The sequence below is a fragment of the Xyrauchen texanus genome, chromosome 25 (genome assembly GCF_025860055.1).
Source record: "Xyrauchen texanus isolate HMW12.3.18 chromosome 25, RBS_HiC_50CHRs, whole genome shotgun sequence".
NCBI lineage: Eukaryota > Metazoa > Chordata > Actinopteri > Cypriniformes > Catostomidae > Xyrauchen > Xyrauchen texanus.
Window position 1 is genome coordinate 6090659 of NC_068300.1, and position 22663 is coordinate 6113321.

The 22663-nt window shown below is 37.7% G+C and overlaps 3 protein-coding genes and 1 pseudogene across 5 annotated transcripts in view; all 4 read right to left on the bottom strand.

The window, feature by feature from the left end:
* LOC127618950 (uncharacterized) overlaps window positions 1–17826 on the bottom strand; it is a 435826-nt gene extending 418000 nt beyond the window's left edge. Inside the window, 2 exon segments of the mRNA XM_052091655.1 lie at window positions 15034–15102; window positions 17711–17826. Coding sequence (XP_051947615.1) covers window positions 15034–15102 — 69 coding nt within the window. The 5' untranslated portion in view covers window positions 17711–17826.
* LOC127618544 (zinc finger protein 493-like) overlaps window positions 1–22663 on the bottom strand; it is a 162339-nt pseudogene that overhangs the window by 86355 nt on the left and 53321 nt on the right.
* The window catches only part of LOC127618612 (zinc finger protein 239-like), a 165226-nt gene continuing 150520 nt past the window's right edge, over window positions 7958–22663 (bottom strand). Inside the window, exon 2 of the mRNA XM_052091178.1 lies at window positions 7958–8090. The gene's annotated coding sequence lies outside the window, so the exon portion shown is untranslated. The remainder of the gene's footprint in view (window positions 8091–22663) is intronic.
* LOC127618594 (zinc finger protein 271-like) overlaps window positions 8609–22663 on the bottom strand; it is a 167141-nt gene continuing 153086 nt past the window's right edge. For 2 of the 3 annotated variants that reach the window (XM_052091155.1, XM_052091154.1), the window contains exon 2: window positions 8612–10449. In XM_052091155.1, coding sequence (XP_051947115.1) covers window positions 9140–10444 — 1305 coding nt within the window. In that variant the 5' untranslated portion in view covers window positions 10445–10449 and the 3' untranslated portion in view covers window positions 8612–9139. Of the gene's footprint in view, window positions 10450–14254; window positions 14390–22663 lie in introns of those variants that run through there. The other variant, XM_052091153.1, reaches the window with a different exon arrangement.

Below are 22663 nucleotides of genomic sequence, written 5' to 3' on the forward strand. Positions count from 1 at the left end.
CCTTTGCATTAAGTACAGCTCTTAAATAGCACTCGATCGTCTGGGAAAATTAAAGATAAATCATTGCAATTATTCAATTTATTTCAATTAGTACGTACATTGAGAAAAAAACATTTAGTATCTGGCATTTACTTTTTCTTAGGTACAACATTTTTTATAGTTTATAAATGTATATATAGTACAATTTTGTATTTACTAGATATTTTTGTTATGATATGTGTACCTCTCCAAATAACCAGTCATGCGGCTTCAGTGTTAGGAACTCCTCGTGATGTAACAGGAACTCCAGATTCTGATCGTCAGACTTCACAATGGCTACAACCAGTTCATTGTGCGGTTTTGTCCATAACATGTCAATCTGTGAATGTTACACACTTCATACAGTCAATAATAAGTTAGCTGAATATATGCAATAAATAGTTTCATTTGTTGTACTAACTTAATTACCTCTTCCTCTACAGGGAGTGCCTCTGCAGGAAGCTGCATTGGCGCAGGACTTGACTGTTTGTGGCTTTTTGGCTTATCTTTGTGGATCCTTCTTTTCTTTTTTTGTGGAACAGGCATTCTCTGAGGAACAGAAAAGAATTTGGATTTGGTGTTTGGGAAACGTTCTTCCTTCTTCTTCATCCAAGTTTCTTTACACTGATCAAGGTTCAAAGGTGGCTCAGGCTGGAGCAACAGCTTTTGAGGAAGGTTATGCAGAATGATGTGCTCTGTACTGTATATCTTGTTTGCAGAGACTGATGCATTTTCTTATGAAGATTCCTGGTTTGACATTTTGTTCTTTATGCATTATGGAATGTTTGACAATTCCAAACCACCTTTCTATGTGACAATTGGTATCTCTTGTTTTTGGTAGTGTCAATGTTGTCACCAAATCCTGTTCACAAGATTCATACCTACCGGTAGTCAGGTCTCCCAACAGCAAGCCACTCCAAAGAGGAAAAATGGCAAGGTAGGTATCAAAGAGGACAGTGAGGATGCCCGGACAAAAGTATGGGTTGTCCTCTTTGGCCAAACATGTCTCATCACCTTCCTCTTCTTCCTTCACCTCTTTCATGATCTGCTGGAAGAAAGCAGTGAATGGTGATCTGCCAATGATGGTCATTGCATGTCTTCTCTCTTCACTTTCACACATTTCCCAGTCTTCAGATTGGGAAGTTTCTTCCAGTGTATCCTCTTTGGATCTTGAAATGACACTCTCCAAAACACACAGACTTTCTTTGACAAGGTTTGTGTTTTGTGGGGTTATGAGCAGGCCACAAAATGCACGGAACACAATTCTTGATTCAGTCATGTTGTTGGCATTTTGGAGTCTTGCGAAAGCATACGTGGCAAAGTCTCTCAGTCCTTTGTCATCTGTTTGCCTAGAGATTGCCTGTCTGACAGCTTTCAAAATGTGTGCAGAGCAAATGTGCAAGACAGTATATGATTTCATTTCATCCCATGATGTTTTCCCAATGCAGAACTTGTATGCTCTGTCGAGGTAAGAGCTGATGTGCTCTTTGTTGAAAGCAAGCATTACACTTTGTATTAAAGCCCAGCTGTAATCAGTCTCGACCTGGTGAACATTTATTTGTGTGTATTGTGACAAATGCAATGTAAATTGCATGAGCCAGAATGTGATTGGTGGTATTGAGTGATTGTTGGAGAGCATTTCACAGATGGGAAGAGGTGGAGCATCTCTAGCGTTCGCTGGAAGAACGAGTGCATAGTACAGCACACGCATCGGCTGTTCCGGTATTTTTGACACAACTCCTCCAGTGGCATCAAGATAGAGGGACACAGGAGACTTACTTCGTAAATGACGCACAAGAATGCTGATGCCAAGCTCGGTGTACGAATGAACAATGAACGGATTCATACTGAAAAGCTGTACGTAGCCTGGTACCTTGAAGTATTTTGTGTCACATTCCTTGAGCAATGTCTGCATTAAGTATATTTCCATCATGACATTGGAGTGAATGGACTCCTTTTTCCTCATTTCTGAGCCTATAACTTTCAACACTTTTTTTATTGAGAGATTCCGTCATGTTCCCAGCCAGGAGCTGCTCGTTTGGTGTTGATTGTAGTGCGCTGTAAAAATACTGACTGGGTCCATGCGTTAGGGCCTTTGCTATTTTCCCTCTTTTTAGTTTGGTTGCTGGCCTAGCCTTTTTCTCTGAAAGTTTGTGGTGTATATCTCCAGTTTGTTGGACTAACATTTTCACATCACATTTTCCCAGTGCAGCAGGATTATTTTGCATTGTGAAAGTGTATTTGGCTGGGCAAGTTGAAAATGTGCAGACTGCCTTTATATGTAAATATGGAAGTTTTTTTTCTGCTCCAGGGAGTCTTGGCATGTTGATATTTAAATGAGAGAGTACAACATGGATTTTGTTCTTTAAAGCTGTCATACACATGGTCTGTCCAAGGTGGTCTTAATTTTGAGGACCATATTCGTGGCTTGATCCCATTCAACATTTTTCTTTTCATAGAGATAACAAATTGTTTTGGTACCTCTGGACATTGTCTCTGAACATTTACTCCAGGCTCTCCTTCCTGTACCTTTGTGGGCTCAGGTGTACTCTTTAGACCCTCCGAGTCAGTATCTGGCTCTTGGTAAATAGGTTGTGAGTCGAAGTCTGTCTCTCTTTTCAAAATCTCTGTGTCAAACTGGGTTTCCACATCTGCCACTTCTGTATCTGTGGTAGATCACTTTAATCAATTAATACATTTTTCCAATACAATAAATGTTTTGTTATGTGCAAATTTTACCAATCATTTCATTTATAAATGGAAAATGACTGAAAAAATATTTTATTTATTATGAATAAAGAAAATATTAGGAATGAATAAATATATGCACCGAAATAAAAATGTTGGTCCTTAAAAAACAAATATATATATAGTTATTAATTTCTTATATTCAATTATTTTTTAGAATTGTATTATTATTATTATTATTATTATTATTATTATTATACTTTTAAATTAAAAGCAATAATTTTACTGAATCTCAATTTTTTAAAAAAAGGCAATAATATAAAATAACCACACTTTTATTTAAAGTAACACAAAAATGAAACAGAAAATATCCCTATATTAAAATAAGTGGGCCGTCATAGTTGCAGTTTATATTTTTGGACTTTTTTCTCTTTCGGACAAAAAATTCAGTGTATCCCTATTAGGACCAAACAGAACCTTGTTATTTCTCATATTTCATTTCTATATTTAATTACAGTTTTTTATTCGCTTGGGTACTATTTTCACAAGGTGAACATTTTCAAAACTCTTAGTACAAATATCCAAACTGATCACACTTGTAACAGCTAGTCATTCTTTCAGAACCTGATCTCATGCTTTCATTACAGTTATACACTTTCAGTCCACATAATCATTGTTTCAAACACAAGATTATTGTAATATGTCATGAGGACGTTTGGTTTAATCCCCGAAACAGTATGATCTTCTTTCAATTTAGTACTTTTAACAATCACTTCATTCAACAGCAAACAATGCAAGATACATGTTTCAAATCACCATTGTTGCTGAATTAATTACAATACACTAATACAGGCTACAGATGCCACATTAGAAGTAATTGAATCCATAATGTTTGTAATATTATCCAGTGTGTTATCAAAAGGTGTGATGAAGTACAGCCATGAGGTTCTGTGCTAACAGAGTTTGCTGGTAATACAGTGAATGATTTCACTCTTTGACCAAATCTATACAGTAGTGGACCTTTACAGATGAAGGTTGAGTTACAATAATGTAACTACCATTTTTACAGTATCACATGGCATACATACTGTAATGTAAAATGCATTTTATTCCATCTGTCTCCCTTCCACTGATGCATCTCTGATCAATCTGATGTTTTCATTGAGTGTTTCCTCTCCCTTACACTCTATTCTGCTTTACAGTGTTTGCACAAATGACAAATGTATCCGTCTCTCTCTCTCTCTCTCTCTGTCACACACACACACACACACATGCTTGTGCACACACTTTGAACATTGTGGTGGTTAATATCTATAAATCACTTATGTCAAAATAATTCATTTGGTTATCATATCGAAAAATTGCAAACAAGTTCTCTAGAAACTGTGTATTGAATCAATATCTATAGAAATGCATAGGTGTACCAAATGATTCATTGATTAACCATTAAGATCATTTGGATTAAATAATAGACAAATGTAGTAAACCAAACAAAACTGTCTGCTTATACAGATTCTCTCTTTCAGTGCTAATTGCTTTGTGTATTTAAATGTTCAATTGGAAAACACTGAACTGTTCTTATTCTTGCATTTTTCTTTTCTTATTCTTGCTTTGTTATTAGGGCCACCAAAATGAAGACATCAAGCTTTTGGGGAAAACCTTGTTCATTTAAATGTATAACCTGTTTGCATACTGTTTTTGCTGTTTGTGCTTTGTTCTATAGTAAATGCACTATTTTTGAGTCTGTATCGTTCATATGTCGTTGAAAAAGTCCCTAAAATAGTTTTGGGCCAATGAGGACAACTTAAATTAGACCACTTAATGTCCTCCCATATTATTATAAATGTTGCAGTTATGTAACAGTCACGTATTTGTGTTAGCTGGGTGAGACCCTCTGAAAGTATCAAAAGCAAAAAATAAATATTTCTAAATAAAATGTTATTGTCACTAAATTGTTTTTAAGCTCACCATGTCCAGTATTCAGAATTCAAAACATTTATTCACAAATGTTCTATTTTTTGCCAAGCAGAGCCAACCAGTCCTGTGCACGTATGCCAATTAACCATGTGCACCAAACAGAAGAAACTGAGAAGTGATACTAAAAATGTCTAGCAAGCAAGCGATAGCTAAACCAGAGTGTATCACTCACACACTTTGGGTTCACATCGAAGTCAAGCCAAGGCATAATACTCTATTCTAACTTAAGGTAAGATGTTTTTTGTTTTTTTCAATCTTTGCAGTGACTGAATTGTGATTATAGAAATGCTTTTTGAACATAAGATGAGTGTCCTTTCTGGTGTTGTGTCCTTTCTGGTGTTGTGCTGAATTTCAACCCCTTGCCAAATTATTACCCCCCCCTCGTTGAAGTCAGTACCTGATTGCCTAATCCTAACCATAACCACTCCCCATAACTAATCCTAAACGTACCAATAGAGGGTAATAATTTGGCGGGGGTTGAAATTCGGCACAACACATGTTTTTCGCACGCTGGAAACGCCGCTGTCCATGGTTCTGAATTTCATACATTATCCTGTATTCCAGAATCCACTTCTTCAGGACTTCATAACAAAAACTTAACTTGAATCATTACAATAAGGGTGTTGCTTATTTATAACGTTGAAAATATGATTAATCTAAAGTATCTGAATTTCTTTAATCAATGAAAGAAATGTGTTGTACAAGGAACAGCAGTTATAATACATACTTTTACCTAATACATTGATCAAAGTTCATTGAGTAGAGTGATCACTAGGAACATGCTATAACCTCTGGAACATGAAAAAAGGTGAAAATAGAATCATTTCTTCAGAATAATATGATTGTAATATACTTACAGTAAGGGAGTTATTGTCAAAATTTCACCTGTAGTAAGTCAGTCTGATCACTAGGAAAGCACTACAGCCATTGGAACAGGAAAAAATTATTTGATTATTGTACTGTTTGGGGGGGAACGTTGTAAGACCCAGGACCAGATAATATGATGAAAGAAGACCAGGAGTCGTGAAATTCAATCAAATAAGTACAATTTTACTGAAGAAGAGTTTGCAGTTAAATTGGTAGAGCCAGCATCAAAGTCACGAGGAGGTCGCAAGCCAACTCTACCTTACAAACAAATCTCACACAATTATACCTTTTCCAAGGACATGCATTACATAATCATTTACTTCTGATTGGCTAAGACAACATAAAGTCTAAACAATAATACATTTTTGATAGATAAGTGGGTATATCGCCGTTAATCAGAATATTTGTCGTCCATTTCCAAGATTTAAGTCCGTGGTGACCTTCTTCCAGGGTCCGAGAATGTTTTAGGCTATATCACAAAGTTCAGAACCTGCAAAGAATATCAAACACACACACACACACACACACACACACACACACACACACACACACACACACACACACACACACACACACACACACACACACACACACACACAGAACACTGACAAACAACAGTTCTCTTGGAGGCTGAAGAAGGCCTGAGCTCATTATCAGAAGATCAGTCCACCTTAACAGGCTGATAAAACATTTCACTCCAGGAAAGCAGGAAAGATAATATGCCCCTTTACTCCACTCCCTAAAGAAATACACATGAGATGTTCACTTAATGAAAATAAGGTGAAATTCTGTATAAATTGACCCTCAAACTTATACAAGTCAACTAAGACAGATATATAGATGCAGATATGTGGATATTGTTGTGAAATATGCAATTATTCTATTCTAATCATGGCTTCTGGTATATGAAGTATTTCTGGGTCATAGTAAACCACAATTGTAACTAATAAAAAGTGGTTTTATAATGAAAGGTACCATAAGTAGTTGTTAAACAATTTATTAAGAATGTGTTTACTGTAAAACACTTGTATTAATAATCATTGTAACCATATATTGAGAAAATAGTTTATTAAGAAAAACACTGTAACTTGTTTTATAAATATTCTTATTATGAAAATGGTTTATAAAGAAAAACATACCACACTGAATGTTGTAAGCAGATGATGGTGGCAGAGTAGAGAGGAGTTGAAAATGTATTAGAAAGAGCTTTGCAAAAGAAAGGAGAAAAATGCCATCATTACCGTCTATGTGTTGCGGACGAGATACAGAAGATACAGCGATGATGGAAAGGTCCAGAAAAAGAGAGACGAAGAGTTTTATATGCAAAAGTCCTAAGGGGTCTTCCAGAAATAATGACAGTTCAAGATTTTGTGTTTGACCAATTGACTGTAAAAGACTGAATGTATGCAGAGGGAGTTTCCAGGAGGGGATTTCTGAACATGTCAAAAAGTTGATGGACTTTAAAAAGGACTGTAAAGGAATGTCCAGCCAGAGGCAGATTCACCAAGGACGTCTCCGGTGTTATGATACCTTGCCATTGCACCTCATGAAGTTAAAAGCTTGTAAATTATGTGGTTTTGATTTACTTACAATATATATAATATATATGCAATACATGAGTACAGAGTCTCTCTCGCCGCTCTCTGAATCCCAAGACAATTATCATCAAAAGGCCCCTCGCATGTGAACACAACCCAAGGGCACACACTGGAATGCACCTAAAAGAAAATGAATACAGAAATGATTAGGATATTGATTGTTGAATTTTTAATAAGAATAAAGTAATCATTCAAAAGGATATATATAAAAAGGATATATATATAATTAAATTGAAGAGACAGGGGATTCTGACCCCAACCCTTCAGTACGTACAGTAAGGGAGGTACTGTCAAAATTCCACCTGTAGTAAGTCAGTCTGGTCAGTAGGAACATACTACAACCTTTGGAACAGGAAAAAATCCCTTTGGTGAATTACTGTAACTTTTACATAAAACATTTTTGCATACTGTATGTACAATAGCCTACACAAAAGTACACTAAAGCAGTCTAGGTGAATACGCAGCAAATATCAAACCTGAAACTATTTTTACCCTGGTTGGTTTTTTTTTTAAAACTTGACTATGTTCATGGTGCTGTCCACGTAGGCTATGTGGTCCTGAAGGTCCTACATGATCAAGTCTGCAAGTTGCTTTTTATATTCAGCCGCATATTTGCGGAGTTCTGCGTTCAATATCTCATGAGCTGAATATTGTTACTACACAAATAACATTGTTTTAATATTTTAATCTCCTCAAAACGAGCTTTCCTTCGGGTTTGCACTTTGCAGATGGTCCCTTCTTAGCAGCCTGCGCATAGAGATCAATGTATTTTGTCCAGTGCGAAGGAAAGATCGTTTTGAGGAAATTTATGTTGTAGCTTCTGGTGTTATATCTGTAGTTATATGTGATAGGTGTTGTGTGTAGCAACAACGTTTAATTCACGAGTTATTGAACGCGGAAGTCCGCGAATGTGCGAATATAAAACCAACTTTACCTAAGTACCTGGGAGACGCAGGGCTGCAATTACACGTGGTGCATACTGTCGCTGGAAGTAAAGCTTAGAAGGATCTCTGAGGTATTATACTCTCGATGATGGCATGGTTGAAGGGTGTGTTCTGTTGTGTTTCATCTAACAGGAGTTGAGAGTTCAATCCTTCACAATTACATACATAGGTGTAAAGTGAGCAAGGCTTGATGGGATCTGTAGTCTGTTTGGACTCCCTTTGTTTTGTGTTATCAGGCTTTGAGTGTTCCTACAGGCCGAAGTCAGGATTTATGACTGTACTGTATGTAGGCCTGCCTTTGTCTCCTATCTGAGTACATGAGACCCAACACTAATTTTAGTCAATTCAAACACTAGACACAACCTCAAATTATGAATGATTGGCTTTAATAATGACATCAGAAGTATGTTAACACACAGCAGGCAAGTCAATATACACTTGAAATAATCAGTTTAACAAAATATTGTATTATTTATCTTATCATTAAAATGGGGGAAGAGGTTTTTGCAGATGCAGGACACCATACTGGGACCTAAGAGGTGTTGGTGTGCAAGATTAGCTGCCAATAGAGCTGAACAATTAATCTTTCAAAGATCACAATCTCGATTAGATATTAAGCAATTTCGGATTCGGGTCGGGGCATAAAATCTCGGGTACGGGTCAGGTTTAATTTTAAGACCCCTGCAGACCTCTACTACTTAGGCAAATCTTTCCATGTGTATGTAGATTACTTAATTGGCTGAAATTCTTCCCACATGAAGAGCATTGGTATGGTTTCTCTCCGGTATGGATTCTCTCATAAATATTTTGGTTTTGTGGCTGAGTGAAAGTCTTTTCAAAGTGTGAGACAAACTTTTTTTGGTTTCCTTCCCCTTGTCCCCTCCCTCATCCAGGTAGACAGGGATGACCTGCCAGCAGATGGGGGTGGGGTCATGTATTTTCAGGGTTTGTGGCGCGGTGGTCATGTAGTGGGCTAAAGCACAGAAATAGTAAGCAGAAGGTTGATGGCTTGATTCCCACAGCCACCACCACTGTGTGCACTGTAAGTTACTTTGGATAAAAGCGTCTGCCAAGTACATCAATGTTTTTCCAGTGTGAGCACTTGTAAGGTTTCTCTCCAGTGTGAATTCTCTCATGTATTTTCAGGTCATGTGACTGAGTGAAACTCTTTCCACAGTGTGAGCACTTGTAAGGTTTTTCTCCAGTGTGAAATATCTCGTGAATTTTCAGGTCATGTGACTGAGTGAAACTCTTTTCACAGTGTGAGCACTTGTAAGGTTTTTCTCCAGTGTGAATTCTCTCGTGTGTTTTCAGGTGTTGTGATTGAGTGAAACTCTTTCCACAGTGTGCGCACTTGTATGGTTTTTCTCCAGTGTGAATTCTCTCATGTCTTTTCAGGTCCTGTAATCGAGTCAAACTCTTTCCACAGTGTGAACACTTGTAAGGATTTTCTCCAGTGTGAATTATCTCGTGAATTTTCAGGTCATGTGATCGAGTGAAACTCTTTCCACAGTGTGAGCACTTGTAAGGTTTCTCTCCATTGTGAATTCTCTCGTGTATTTTCCGGACATTTGATCGAGTGAAACTCTTTCCACAGTGTGAGCACTTGTAAGGTTTTTCTCCAGTGTGAAATATCTCGTGAATTTTCAGGTCATGTGACTGAGTGAAACTCTTTTCACAGTGTGAGCACTTGTAAGGTTTTTCTTCAGTGTGAATTCTCTCGTGTATTTTCAGGTTGTTTGACTGAGTGAAACTCTTTCCACAGTGTGAGCACTTGTAAGGTTTTTCTTCAGTGTGAATTATCTCGTGTATTTTCAGGTTGTGTGACTGAGTGAAACTCTTTCCACAGTGTGAGCACTTGTAAGGTTTCTCTCCATTGTGAATTCTCTCGTGTATTTTCAGGGCAAGTGATCGAGTGAAACTCTTTCCACAGTGTGAGCACTTGTAAGGTTTTTCTCCAGTGTGAATTCTCTCGTGTATTTTCAGGTGATGTGAGTGAGTGAAACTCTTTCCACAGTGTGAGCACTTGTAAGGTTTCTCTCCAGTGTGAATTCTCTCATGTCTTTTCAGGTCGTGTAATCGAGTCAAACTCTTTCCACAGTGTGAACACTTGTAAGGTCTCTCTCCTGTGTGAACTCTCATGTGTGTTTTAAGATGAATTTTATATGTAAAATGTTTTCCACACTGAGAGCAGGTGAAAGTATTTTTGGCAGTTCTTCGAGACTTTTTTGGTGGGCAATTCTTTTTAGTCTTTGAACAACTCAAATAATTTTCTCCAGTTTTGAAAATATGAACTTTCTGAAATTTCTCATCCACTTCATTCAGCTCTTGAATATCCCCGTTCACCTTCATCAGGTCTAAAACACAATAAGAGGGACAAATGTTAAAAAGAGACATTAAATTGAACCCTAATTTAATAGCAAAAAGTACATTTTTATATTATTTTTGATATATTACACCAATTGAATTTAATACAGTAACTGCATTTCATGATTATGGTTTAGATTGAATTAGCCTCAGTCACAGAAAGACAACATGAAGTTGAACACAAATGAATGATTCTTATGAGCCAGCTCTGTTGAAACTACAGCGCAAAACACACAGTGCTTCCAGTATAGTCTGATGAATAAATTATTTTTCTCAGTGCACGCTTGTTTTGAGTTGATCCACAGTGAGTACAGACTCCACAACTTCAAAGGTGCAAGTTGATACAACTTGAATGAAATAATTTTTATTGCTACCAAAATGTCATAAAAATGTTTTATTTCATGAATCAAACTACATGTTTATTATAAAACAAAAATGTTGTATCTTTTTAGAAATGAAGACGTCTTCTCTGCGTACACAATAGATGTAGTACGTTGCTCTGAGCCACTGATCCAGAGTCAGCTTTTCTTCATCCTATTCTCCTACTTACAGGGAGGTGTCTCACAGAGCAGGTCAGCAGCATAAGTCAATGAACTGATCGAGTATTTCACCCTGTGTATCATGTTGTGGACAGTGGAAGACTAGTCTTATAATCCCTCCGCTTAAATGCGTTAACTGATTTTTTGTACATTTGTACTCCTGATTTCTCACAACACAGGAACTGTAGAGGTGTACAAAAGCAACGTGTTATTTTTTTTTTTTAAATGTAACTCCGATATTATGGTCTAAAATAAAAAATATTGCGTTACTTGAAAAAGTAATCTGATTACGTGACACGTGTTACTTTTAGCGCATTACCTCCTACACTGGCTGTAAAAAACCAAACCTGTCAAGACTCGAAACCTTTGATTTCTTGAAATGTGCCGATGGACTAGCCCATATTTTCTATTTTCAAACAGGATTATCAAATGTGAATAAATGGATGTTATCGTAGCGTATGTTATATTCTCCTGGCAATAAAAATGAAAGAAAAGGTGAACAGAATTATTCTTCATGAAAGCAACAAATTAAATATTGTAAAATATTTTTAATAAGAATTGCAATTTTCTATTCCATGAATTAGACAAAGTATAATTTGTATAATATTTGTCTCAATACATGCGTTTGAGTTTTACATGACATGCAAATCAAAACTGTAGATTACATGCTTTGTTATTAGTTATCTGTCTAGTATTTTATTAGTAGTTAATATTTGCTATTAACCTATGTTGCCCCAAAGCTGAATAACATTGATTATTCTTCCCCCAGCTATAAAGGGCACCTGCACACAGTGTGGCCAATCATTTACATTTATGCATTTGGCAGACGCTTTTATCCAAAGTGACTTACAGTGCACTCATTACAGGGACAATCCCCCCAGAGCAACCTGGAGTTAAGTGCCTTGCTCAAGGACACAATGGTGGTGACTGTGGGGATTCAACCAGCAACCTTCTAATTAACAGTTATATGCTTTAAAAAAGTATTCCAAATCTTTGCCATGACACTCAAAATTGAGCTCAGGTGCATCCTATTTCCACTGATCATCCTTGAGATGTTTCTACAACTTGATTGGAGTCCACCTGTGGTAAATTCAGTTGATTGGACATGATTTGGAAAGGCACACACCTGTCTATATAAGGTCCCACAGTTAACAGTGCATGTCAGAGCACAAACCGAGCCATGGAGTCAAAGGAATTGTCTGATGACCTCCGAGACAGGATTGTGGAAATGGAAGTTTGGAACCACCAGGACTCTTCCTAGAGCTGGCTGTCCGGCCAAACTGAGCAATCGGGGGAGAAGGGCCTTTGTCAGGGAGGTGACCAAGAACCCGATGGTCACTCTGACAGAGCTCCAGCGTTTCTATGTGGAGAGAGGAGAAACTTCCAGAAGAACAACCATCTCTGAAGCACTCCACCAATGAGGCCTGTATGGTAGAGTGGCCAGACAGAAGCCACTCCTCAGTAAAAGGCACATGACAGCCTGTCTGGAATTTGCCAAAAGGCACCTGAAGGACTCTCAGACCACGAGAAACTAAATTCTCTGGTCTGATGAAACAAAGATTGAACTCTTTGGCCTGAATGGCAAGACTGGGGCGAAGGGTCGTTGTCCTGTTGGACGATGAACCTAAGCACACAGCCAAGATAACAAAGGAGTGGCTACGGGACAACTCTGCGAATGTCCTTGAGTGGCCCAGCTAGAGCCCAGACTTGAACCCGATTGAACATCTCTGGAGAGATCTGAAAATGGCTGTGCACCGACGCTCCCCATCCAGCCTCATGGAGCTTGAAAGGTCCTGCAAAGAAGAATGGGAGAAACTGCCCAAAAATAGGTGTGCCAAGCTTGTAGCATCATACACAAAAAGACTTGAGGCTGTAATTGCTGCCAAAGGTGCTTCAACAAAGTATTGAGCAAAGGCTGTGAATACTGATGTACATGTGATATTTTTAGTTTTTTTTATTATTAATACATTTGCAAAGATTTAAAACAAACTTCTTTTACGTTGTCATTATGGGGTATTGCTTGTAGTATTTTGAGGAAAATTATGAATTTAATACATTTTGGAATAAGGCTGTAACATAACAAAATGTGGAAAAAGTGAAGCGCTGTGAATACTTTCCGGATGCACTGTAAACAAATATAGTGAAAAGGACTTAAATATTTATATTTATAAGTTTCTCACCCAAATTAATGAATTGCTTTATAAGAGATTAAATTAACCACTGGAGTCATATGGATTACTTTTACAATGACTGTCTGTGCTTTTTTTTTCTTTTTGGCACTTTTCCACTGCACGTTACGGTTTGACTCTACGCTCTCTCGGTTAACTTTTCTTAAGCTTGCTTTTCCACTGCAGTTAAGTGAAGCTTTCAAGCAGAATATGGAGTTAATGTGCCATCCTCCATCGTGGACTCCAACAACGCCATGACTGAGTCCAAGGTACTCTTCCTCCCATTGCTCGCCGGTCTAGATAGCGTCAATGTGGTCGAACCACTTCCACTTTTCCTTGATGGTTCTGTAGTCACATTTGGTTGGTAGGTCTGGTGGTGTGGTCAACAGCTGAAACACTTCCTGAAAGACTTTTTCCATTTTGCATTGTTTCGTTTGTCTCTGATGAGAGGAATGTCTGCACCTCGTTTATTGAACACGACGGTTTTGTGGCTTTTCTTTACAATTTGAAAGTCGAGTGAACAAATGATACTGCTATCGCTATAGCCAACTTTAAAACTAGCGGGTTGATGTCCCGTGTAGCAAATCCAGTGACACTTGTAGTGACGATTCTCTCTGACCAATCAGTGATCTGCAGGGTTTTGACATCACATGTAGTATCGGCTCGGCTCGCTTGGAACCTCGACCGAGGTGGTACTAAAAAAAGAATCCGGTACCAGGTACTATCCACAGTGGACAACCCCCCAAAAGCGAGCAGAGTCGAGTTGTACTGGGCAGTGGAAAAGCCCCATAAGTTTGTTGTATCTAGGACTTATGGTTTTTGCTGAAAAAACACTTTTAAGGCAGAAAAAAGAATAAGAAAAAATCAGTACAAAAACATTAGGATTAGAGCACCTTTGGTGCTTGGCCCCCTAATTAAAAGACATGGTGCATTTTCTTTTTCTTATGTTTCTGCACTTTTTAATCATGCTGTACTAAACTGATTAATGACTGATGTATTCCATCCTGAAATCAGAGACTTTCCCTTTGAAATCTGAATGCAACTAGATCCACTTGTGAACGGATCACACAATATAATAAGAAACATACCAAAAGGAATAAAATCATCATCATCGCTCTGTTGTTTCACTGCTGTGGTTTCTCCTCTCATCATCATCAGGTTCCTGCAGTCCAGCAGCCTCACTGAACACATCGTCATCTTCAATGGTATCTGCAGCATCTGCTGCTCTCCAGCGTTACAGACAGAAGTCAGAGACTCTGTGGAGGTTTGATCATCATCATCATCATCATCATCATCTTCTTCTCTCTGTTGTTCCTCTGCTGTGTTTTCGTATTTTATCTCCTCCAGCTTCACTTCATTCTTCACTGGTATCTGCTGTTCCTCAACTTTACAGACAGAAGCCAGAGACTCTGTGGAGGTTTGATCATCATCATCATCATCTTCTTCTTCTCTCTGTTGTTCCTCTGCTGTGTTTTCGTATTTTATCTCCTCCAGCTTCACTTCAATCTTCACTGGTATCTGCAGCATCTGCTGTTTTTCAGTGTTACAGACAGAAGTCAGAGACTCTGTGGAGGTTTGATCACCCTGATTACCGTCAGTAGAACAGAGTAAAGTGAGCTGTGAGTCCTGTGTGTCTCTGGATCTCTGTTCAGAGAGTTTGTCCAGCAGTCGCTGTGGTGTGGACTGATCTCTGCCGCTCCACACTGAATCCTGACATTCTGTGGAGATCCCATCAGTCACACACACTGAAGATTGACAGGAAACCTTTTCCAGCTCCTGACGAACACAACACAATCACATCTGTACCATTCATCACATCATTTAAAAAATTACAATCTCAACTTTAAGGATGAAATGAATGTTTAACCTGTAACCTGTCGTCTCTTTCCATCAGTTTTGACTTCAGTGACATCACTTCAGCTGAGATATCCAGCATCTTTAAGGAAATCATATAGTTAAAAATTAAGAGATCACAGCAAAAATGATCAGTTTCTCTGGATTTACCATTTATAGGTATTTGTTTCAGTAATGAAAATGTCTGTTTTATTCTATAAATTACTCATAACATTTCTCCCAAATTCTAAATAAAAATATTGTCATTTAGAGCATTTATTTGCAGAATATGAGAACTGGCAGGTACGGATTAACAACCGGGCCGATTGGGCAGTTGCCCAGGGGTCTCTATTATAAATCCACGTAAATGTCAGCCTTATGTGAAATACCATTTGTTCGGCCAAACGAGTGTTGTACAACAGCAGCGCGAGCAAGTGACTGATGGGACAAGCTCAGGGAATCTGCGTCTCACAGGTGCAGTGCGTTTATTTGAAGGACTACAGAAAACAGCATCTGATTCACAAAACTCCAAACACAAAGATAAGGTGCAGTTTACCCTGGCTGTGTACAAAGCTGATGGTTTAAATTCATATAAGCAACAGAATTCGTGCAACAGTATAAAGGACTTTAAAATGTTTAAGTCCTGCATGCATTTAATGATAAGGAGAAAGGTGCCTTAATACATTAACCATGTCTCGAATATTCATGTTCACACGTGAACTGCCATCATTGATAAGAAACATGTCTAAACGACTTGCCTCCGGTAAAACAACTGCATCTAAAAAATCAAGAAACACACAATTAACTGCCAAGTACCGGGCGGAACAATATCCCAATGACTACTATGAGTCTGGCCAACAGCTTTTCTGTAAGTTTTGCCAACACACTATTGACTGGACTCGTAGAAGATACCTGCAATGACCATCTAAAATCGAGAGTCCATCTCAAGGATTTTGTTGCAATGTGTGCAGAGACGGAAATACCGCTTGAGAAAATGAGGAAGATGCGTCCCTTTCTTTTGAAGCATTGCAAACAGGGAGGCACACTACCAGAAAACGAAAATAGCCTGAGACAGATTCACCTGCCGCGCGTCTTTGAACAACACGTGCAAAAAGTCATGCAAGAGATCCGCGGAAAGAAAATCTTCGTTGTTGTCGATGAAACTTCAGACAACCGAGATCGGAGTGTCCTCAACATTGTAATAGGTGAGTGTTTATTAAATTAGCATTGGCTTTTATTGTAGTAAATCGATTGTAGGTTTAACAATGCTAGGTATTCTATAACTTTGATTTAGCTCACTGTTGCTCGTAATTCATGTACATTTCTAATATTAACACCTAAGGCACATTAGTCTATTTGGAAGAAGTATTAAGTATTTTTCCAATTTGTTTTTTTATTTAATTCAACAGGTAATGAAGGAAAATACTTTCTAACTGATGTGATCTTCATGGAGAGCTGCAAATATTCATCATTTTCTCAGGCAGTGCTGCAGTCTCTCCACAACAGTCAGGTGAACTTAAATGACATTCTGGCTGTGGTAACTGACAATGCATCATATTGTCTTAAAGCCTACAAAGATGTATTGAAGGGTCTAATGCCTAACAGTGTGCATGCAACCTGCTTGTGCCATGTCATCAATTTGGTGGGAGAGACCTGGCAACACTACAAATACTTCAGCGAGGTCACAGCTTTAGTGATGTGGGTGAAATCTGCTTACTTCAAAAAACTTGCAAGAAAGAGGAGATGGCTGTTGACAATGAAAGAGGCTGTGAAGAACAAGGTACCTCCTGAGCCAGGAAATACAAGATGGAATAGCTGGTTCGAATCAGTTCAGTACCATGCTGACCATGTCCATCTCTACAAGGAGTTTTTTATGGCTGAGAATTCCTCCGCTCAGGCAGTTAGAAACATCCTTGAAATGTTTGATACAGATGACAAGCTAGAGGCCCTGCAGGTGAAGCTGACCTTCATCTCTGAGGGATGTGGCAAACTAGTTACAGCTCTGAGGGTGCTTGAGGGCACCAACACTCCCCACAGCAGTCTCTGTTATAACATCATTTCACAAGCGCTCTTCTCTCTTAGGAGTTCTTTTTCAGTTTTTTTGTGATTTACATCACCCCTCCTGAGCAGGGAGGACAATTTATAATAAAAATAAATTATATATATTAGTTGCACCACCTGTTCTTAAGACAAGATTTAACTAGTAGTTCGTAAGCTTCTCTTGGAGGTAAGGCTGTTGAAATTTTAGTCTCAGAAAAATACAAAAATAGTATTAATAATAATAAGTTTATGTAACATAACAATATGTTGGCTTTCTCAAGCGTTATGTCATCTTGAAGCATGTTAGGTTTGAAAAACCATCAGTCAAAATTACATTTGGTTTATTGGTCACTATGTTTGTTCGCAATTCCAGGATTAAGTTCATCCATATACCGCTTAAAATTATATTCCTGTAAAAAAATGTCGACCATTACAAATTTTTGAGCGTCGCCAGTCAGAGTTTGTGCTCCAAAAACAAATGTTCCGTCACTCGGATGGATATGAGTTGTAAAGATTCCGACATGGTTATTTTTATCCGTCATTAGTTGCTTTTTCATTAATGAGAGACAGAAGCGCACACACACACAATATATATATATATTGTCAAAAAAGTTGATTACGCCATCCTACCCGTGTAAATGAGAGAAAAACATAAAAGATTGAGCACGTACCGAAATAAGTTCCTCTTCTTTTTTTTCTTGTGTTTTATGGCGGGTTAACAAACTTATCTTGTTGGCAAACAAACGATAGGTGCATTCCCGCCACACCGAAATAAGTTCTTCTTCTTCTTCTTCTTCGGAGTCATTGGCGGTTTGCAAACCAGCTCTTGATGCTTTACCGCCACCTACTGGACTTCGGGATAAAAGTTCTAAAAAAATGTATTCACGATCTTTTCATTATATTCAGTATGTGTGTGTCTGGGTAGGGTTGCACCAACTGTGCATAAGGTCTCACTTAATTTGAAACAAAGTTCACACTATCTTCACATAATATTTTGTTTATCTGTATTTAGACACGGAGCTCAATTTTTACGTGACATCAGTCCTTTCGACATACAGTATGATGTTGATATTTACACTCGTTTACATTTGAGAGAGAGAAAAATAAAACAAACTTTTATGCTTGAAGCAGATCTAATGGTGCAGTTTTCAGGGTGTGTCGCCGGTGTCAAGTGTCAACACATTCAAAATATATATATGATATTAAAATGAACAAATGTCTATTTTTCCAGCCTGTTGTATTAGTATTAGTATTTATTTATCACCTCTTATTTATTTCGGATACAGTTCCTATATATTGTTATTTACACAGGGCAAATATACAATTTATCTAAATCTACTTTTATTACGCTTCCTATTTTAATGGGGATATAATTTATGACTGCTGAGAGTTACGTGAGCAAACAAGGTTTAAACATCAACTGTAACAAAATAAAACTGAAACGGATGGCTTTTTAACACATCTGTGTACAAATATGAAGGCTGTTTATTGGATAAATACAGGTAAACATCATATTATGTGACTACTTTACGAAGAGCTTACGAACTACTAGTTAAGTCTTGTCTTAAGAACAGTTTGTGCAACCAAATTAAGCACCGACTTAGTTACAAACTAACTAGCAGTTACTAATCCCTTAGTGTGAACTTTATGTCTCAAATTAAGTGAGACCTTATGCACAGTTGGTGCAACCCTACCCAGACACACACATACTGAATATAATGAAAAGATCGTGAATACATTTTTTAGATTAACATGGAATGAACATATTCATAAGGTAGTCACTAAATGCAAAAAGATGTTAAATGTGATGAGATGTTTAAGAGGATCAGAATGGGGAGCGAGTAGATCTGCAATGAAAAATATTTATATAGCACTGATTAGATCAGTGTTAGATTATGGAAGTATATCTTATGAATCAGCAGCAAAAACTTCATTAAAGAAGCTGGATGTGATACAAGCTCAAGCTTTGAGACTCTGTTGTGGTGCTTTTAAAACGACTCCTGTATCTGCTCTTCAGGTTGAAGTGGGGGAAATGCCGCTTCAAATCAGACGCAAGCAGTTAATGATGAGCTATTGGGTAAATCTTCAAGGTCATTCAGAAGAACATCATCCAACAGTAAAGGTACTTTACTGGGAAAAGGAAAGGTCTAATCAGAAGTGCTTTGCATGGAATAGTGATGAAGAAGCTAGAGAAATGACTTTAAGTCAGAAAAGATATATTCCTGCAGTATCGCTGACAATAACTCCACCTTGGATGTTTCCTGCAGTATTCATAGATTTTTATATTCTGGAGTTAATGAAAGTGTATAAAGACTCTATAAATATTGTAGATGTTGTTGAAGATCGGGTACAAACTGTATATCAAGCATTTGTCCAAGTATATACGGATGGATCTAAAGATCCTAATACTGGGAGAACAGGTTTTGCTTTCATTATTCCATCCTTAAAATATTCTGTTAATAGGAGGACATCAGATAATTTGTCAGTATACACAGTAGAGATGATGGCAATTGCAACAGCATTACAGTGGATAGAAGAGACACAAATTAAAAAGGTTGTTCTTTGTACAGATTCCTGTTTGGCATTACAGTCACTACAATCATTCACATCTCACATCAGACAGGATATAGTAAACGAGATATATGAAAATCTGTATAGATTAAAGAATATGAACATCATGACAATATTTATGTGGATACCAGCTCATAGGGGGATAAAGGGCAATGAAGTGGTTGATGGGTTAGCAAAACAGGCTTTGGAAAATAAGGAGATCATGAATATCTCGCTTAGTAAATATGAAGCAAAAGCAATAATTAAAGCATATACTTTTAAGGAGTGGCAACAAAAATGGGATACAGGAAACACAGGACGTCAACTTTATGAAATACAAAGAGAAGTAGGATTAGCTAGGATAGGAAAAAGAAGCACCAAAGAGGAAAATATTTTAACAAGGTTAAGAATTGGGCATACCATGCTGAATAAAACATTAAAATTAATTAATAAACATCCAACAGGACTGTGTGAGCATTGTGCAATAGAGGAGTCAGTAGAACATGTTATTTGTGTCTGCCAAAAGTATTTCCATGAACGAGAAATAATGGAAAGGGAACTTAGAAAGGAGGGAGTGCAAGAAATAAAGCTTAAAAATATACTTATTCATGGAATAGAGAGTTTATTCCATTATCTCAAGAAAACAGAGTTAATTAAGAGAATTTAGTTAGGGTTTTTTGTTTTCTTTTGGGTTTTTTTCTCACGCAATGGGTAAACTCTGGTCCACACTCCAACACAGTAGGTGGCGATAATGCACCTTAATGTTGGTGCCACCCGCCATAAAACCGAAGAAGAAGAAGTACGTTTTTTAGAACTTTTATCCCGCAGTCCAGTAGGTGGCGGTAAAGCATCAAGAGCTGTTTTGCAAACCGCCAATGACTCCGAAGAAGAAGAGGAACTTATTTCGGTGTGGCGGGAATGCACCTATCGTTTGTTTGCCAACAAGATAAGTTTGTTAAACCGCCATAAAACACCAAAAGAAGAAGAGGATCTTATTTCGGTACGTGCTCAATCTTGTATATTTTTCGATGTGTCTTTTTCTCTCTTTAACACGGGTAGGATGGCGTTATCAACTTTTTGACAATATTGTGTGTGTGTGTGTGTGTGTGTGTGTGTGTGTGTGTGTGTGTGTGTGTGTGTGTGTGTGTGTGTGTGTGTGTCGCGCTCTCTCTCTCTCTCTCTCTCTCTCTCTCTCTCTCAATTCAATTCAATTCAATTCAGAAAGCTTTATTGGCATGACAAAAAAATACATTTTGTATTGCCAAAGCATCAAAACAACATAGAAAATAATTTAGAACATTTAGTACACAAAATAATAATACTGATAGCATAAAACAATAATGTCTCTCCCTCTCACTCACACACACACACTCTCTCTCTCACACACACACACACACACACACACATTCAATTCAAAATTGCTTTATTGGCATGACTGTACACAATACAATATTGCCAAAGCTTGGAATACATAGAATAATTATAAAGACATAAAAAATTATAAAATATTATAACATAACTTAAATTTATATGTACAAATTAAATTAATTGTACAAATTAACAGTGTAACAAATTAAAAAATAAAATAAAAATAATAATTAGAACAGTTTATGAACATTTAAAAAAAAAAATCTGTGAACAATATAGTGTTCAGTGTGTACTTGTTTGTTTGTTTTTGTGACAAGCATCAATGTATCTTGCTGCTAGTTTGATACAATCTCTTTTTTCACCTAATAAATGTTGAAATTGTGTTTTGTTGTTTAATGTGATGAAGTTAGGGCAAAGTATTTCAAATTTAGTGTAAAAAGTCCCTCTAATGTCCTCATAGTTGGGGCAGCTGGTGAGGAAGTGTTGCTCTGTCTCCACTTCTCCCTGGTCACAGTACGGGCAGATGCGTCTCTCTCTGGGCAGCCAGTTCTGTCTGTATCTGCCCGTCTCTACAGTCAGAGTGTGATTGCTCAGTCTGTACCTCGTCATACTTCTTCTTAATTTACAGTCTTTCACTGTACTTGCTTGTGTAGTCTCTATTTAGGGCCAAATAACATTCCAGTTTACTTTGTTTTTGTGTTGTTTCATTCCAATAAGTTCGGTACTTTTCTTTTTGTGTGTTGTGTGGATGAGGGTGTCCGTGTCCTGAGGCTGGTTATTGTTAGTCGTGTTAGTCTGTTTGTGGAGCCTCAGGACCAGCTGAATGATGGGACTCTTCTCAGTGTTCATTTCATGGTTTTTAAGGGCTTTAAAATGATAAGAGTTGGGGTCACTCAGTTTTAGATGTTTCCAAAATTTGATGGCTCGTTTCTCAATGTGGATTAATAGAGGGTATTGGCCTAATTCTGCCCTGGATGCATTGTTCGGTGTGTTCCTCTGTACTCTCAGGATACTCTTACAGAACTCTGTGTGCAGGGCTTCAATCGGATTTTTGTCCCATTTGTCAAATTGGTGATTTAGGAGAGGACCCCAAACTTCACTGCCATATAATGCAATAGGTTCAATGACTGACTGGAATATTTTGAGCCAGATTCTGATTGGTATTTCAAATTGGATAGATTTTTTGATGGCATAGAAGGCCCTTCTTGCTTTCTCTTTCAGTTCATTCACGGACAAATTTAGGTTTCCAGTTGAAATTATTTTCAGCCCGAGGTAAGTGTAGTTTGTGGTATGATCAATTTTGGTCGTACCAAGGGTGAAATTGTGTCTCTTTCCCTGACATCTGGGTCTTTTCTGAAACGTTAGTACTTTGGTTTTAGTTGGGTTAATGGTCAGGGCCCAGGTCTGACAGAACTGATGCAGGATGTCCAGGTTTTGCTGTAGACCCTCTTCTGTTGGAGACAGCAGGACCAGATCATCTGCATACAGCAGGAACTTTATACTGGAGTCATGTAGTGTGAGGCCAGGAGCTGCTGATTGTTCTAGAAGTTTCGCCAATTCATTAATGTAAATATTGAAGAGGGTCGCTGATAGTGGGCAGCCCTGTCTCACACCCCGCCCTTGATTGAAGAACTCTGTTTGTTTATTGCCAATTTTAATTGCACATTGATTGTTTGAGTCCATTGTTTTTATAATTTTGTATGTTT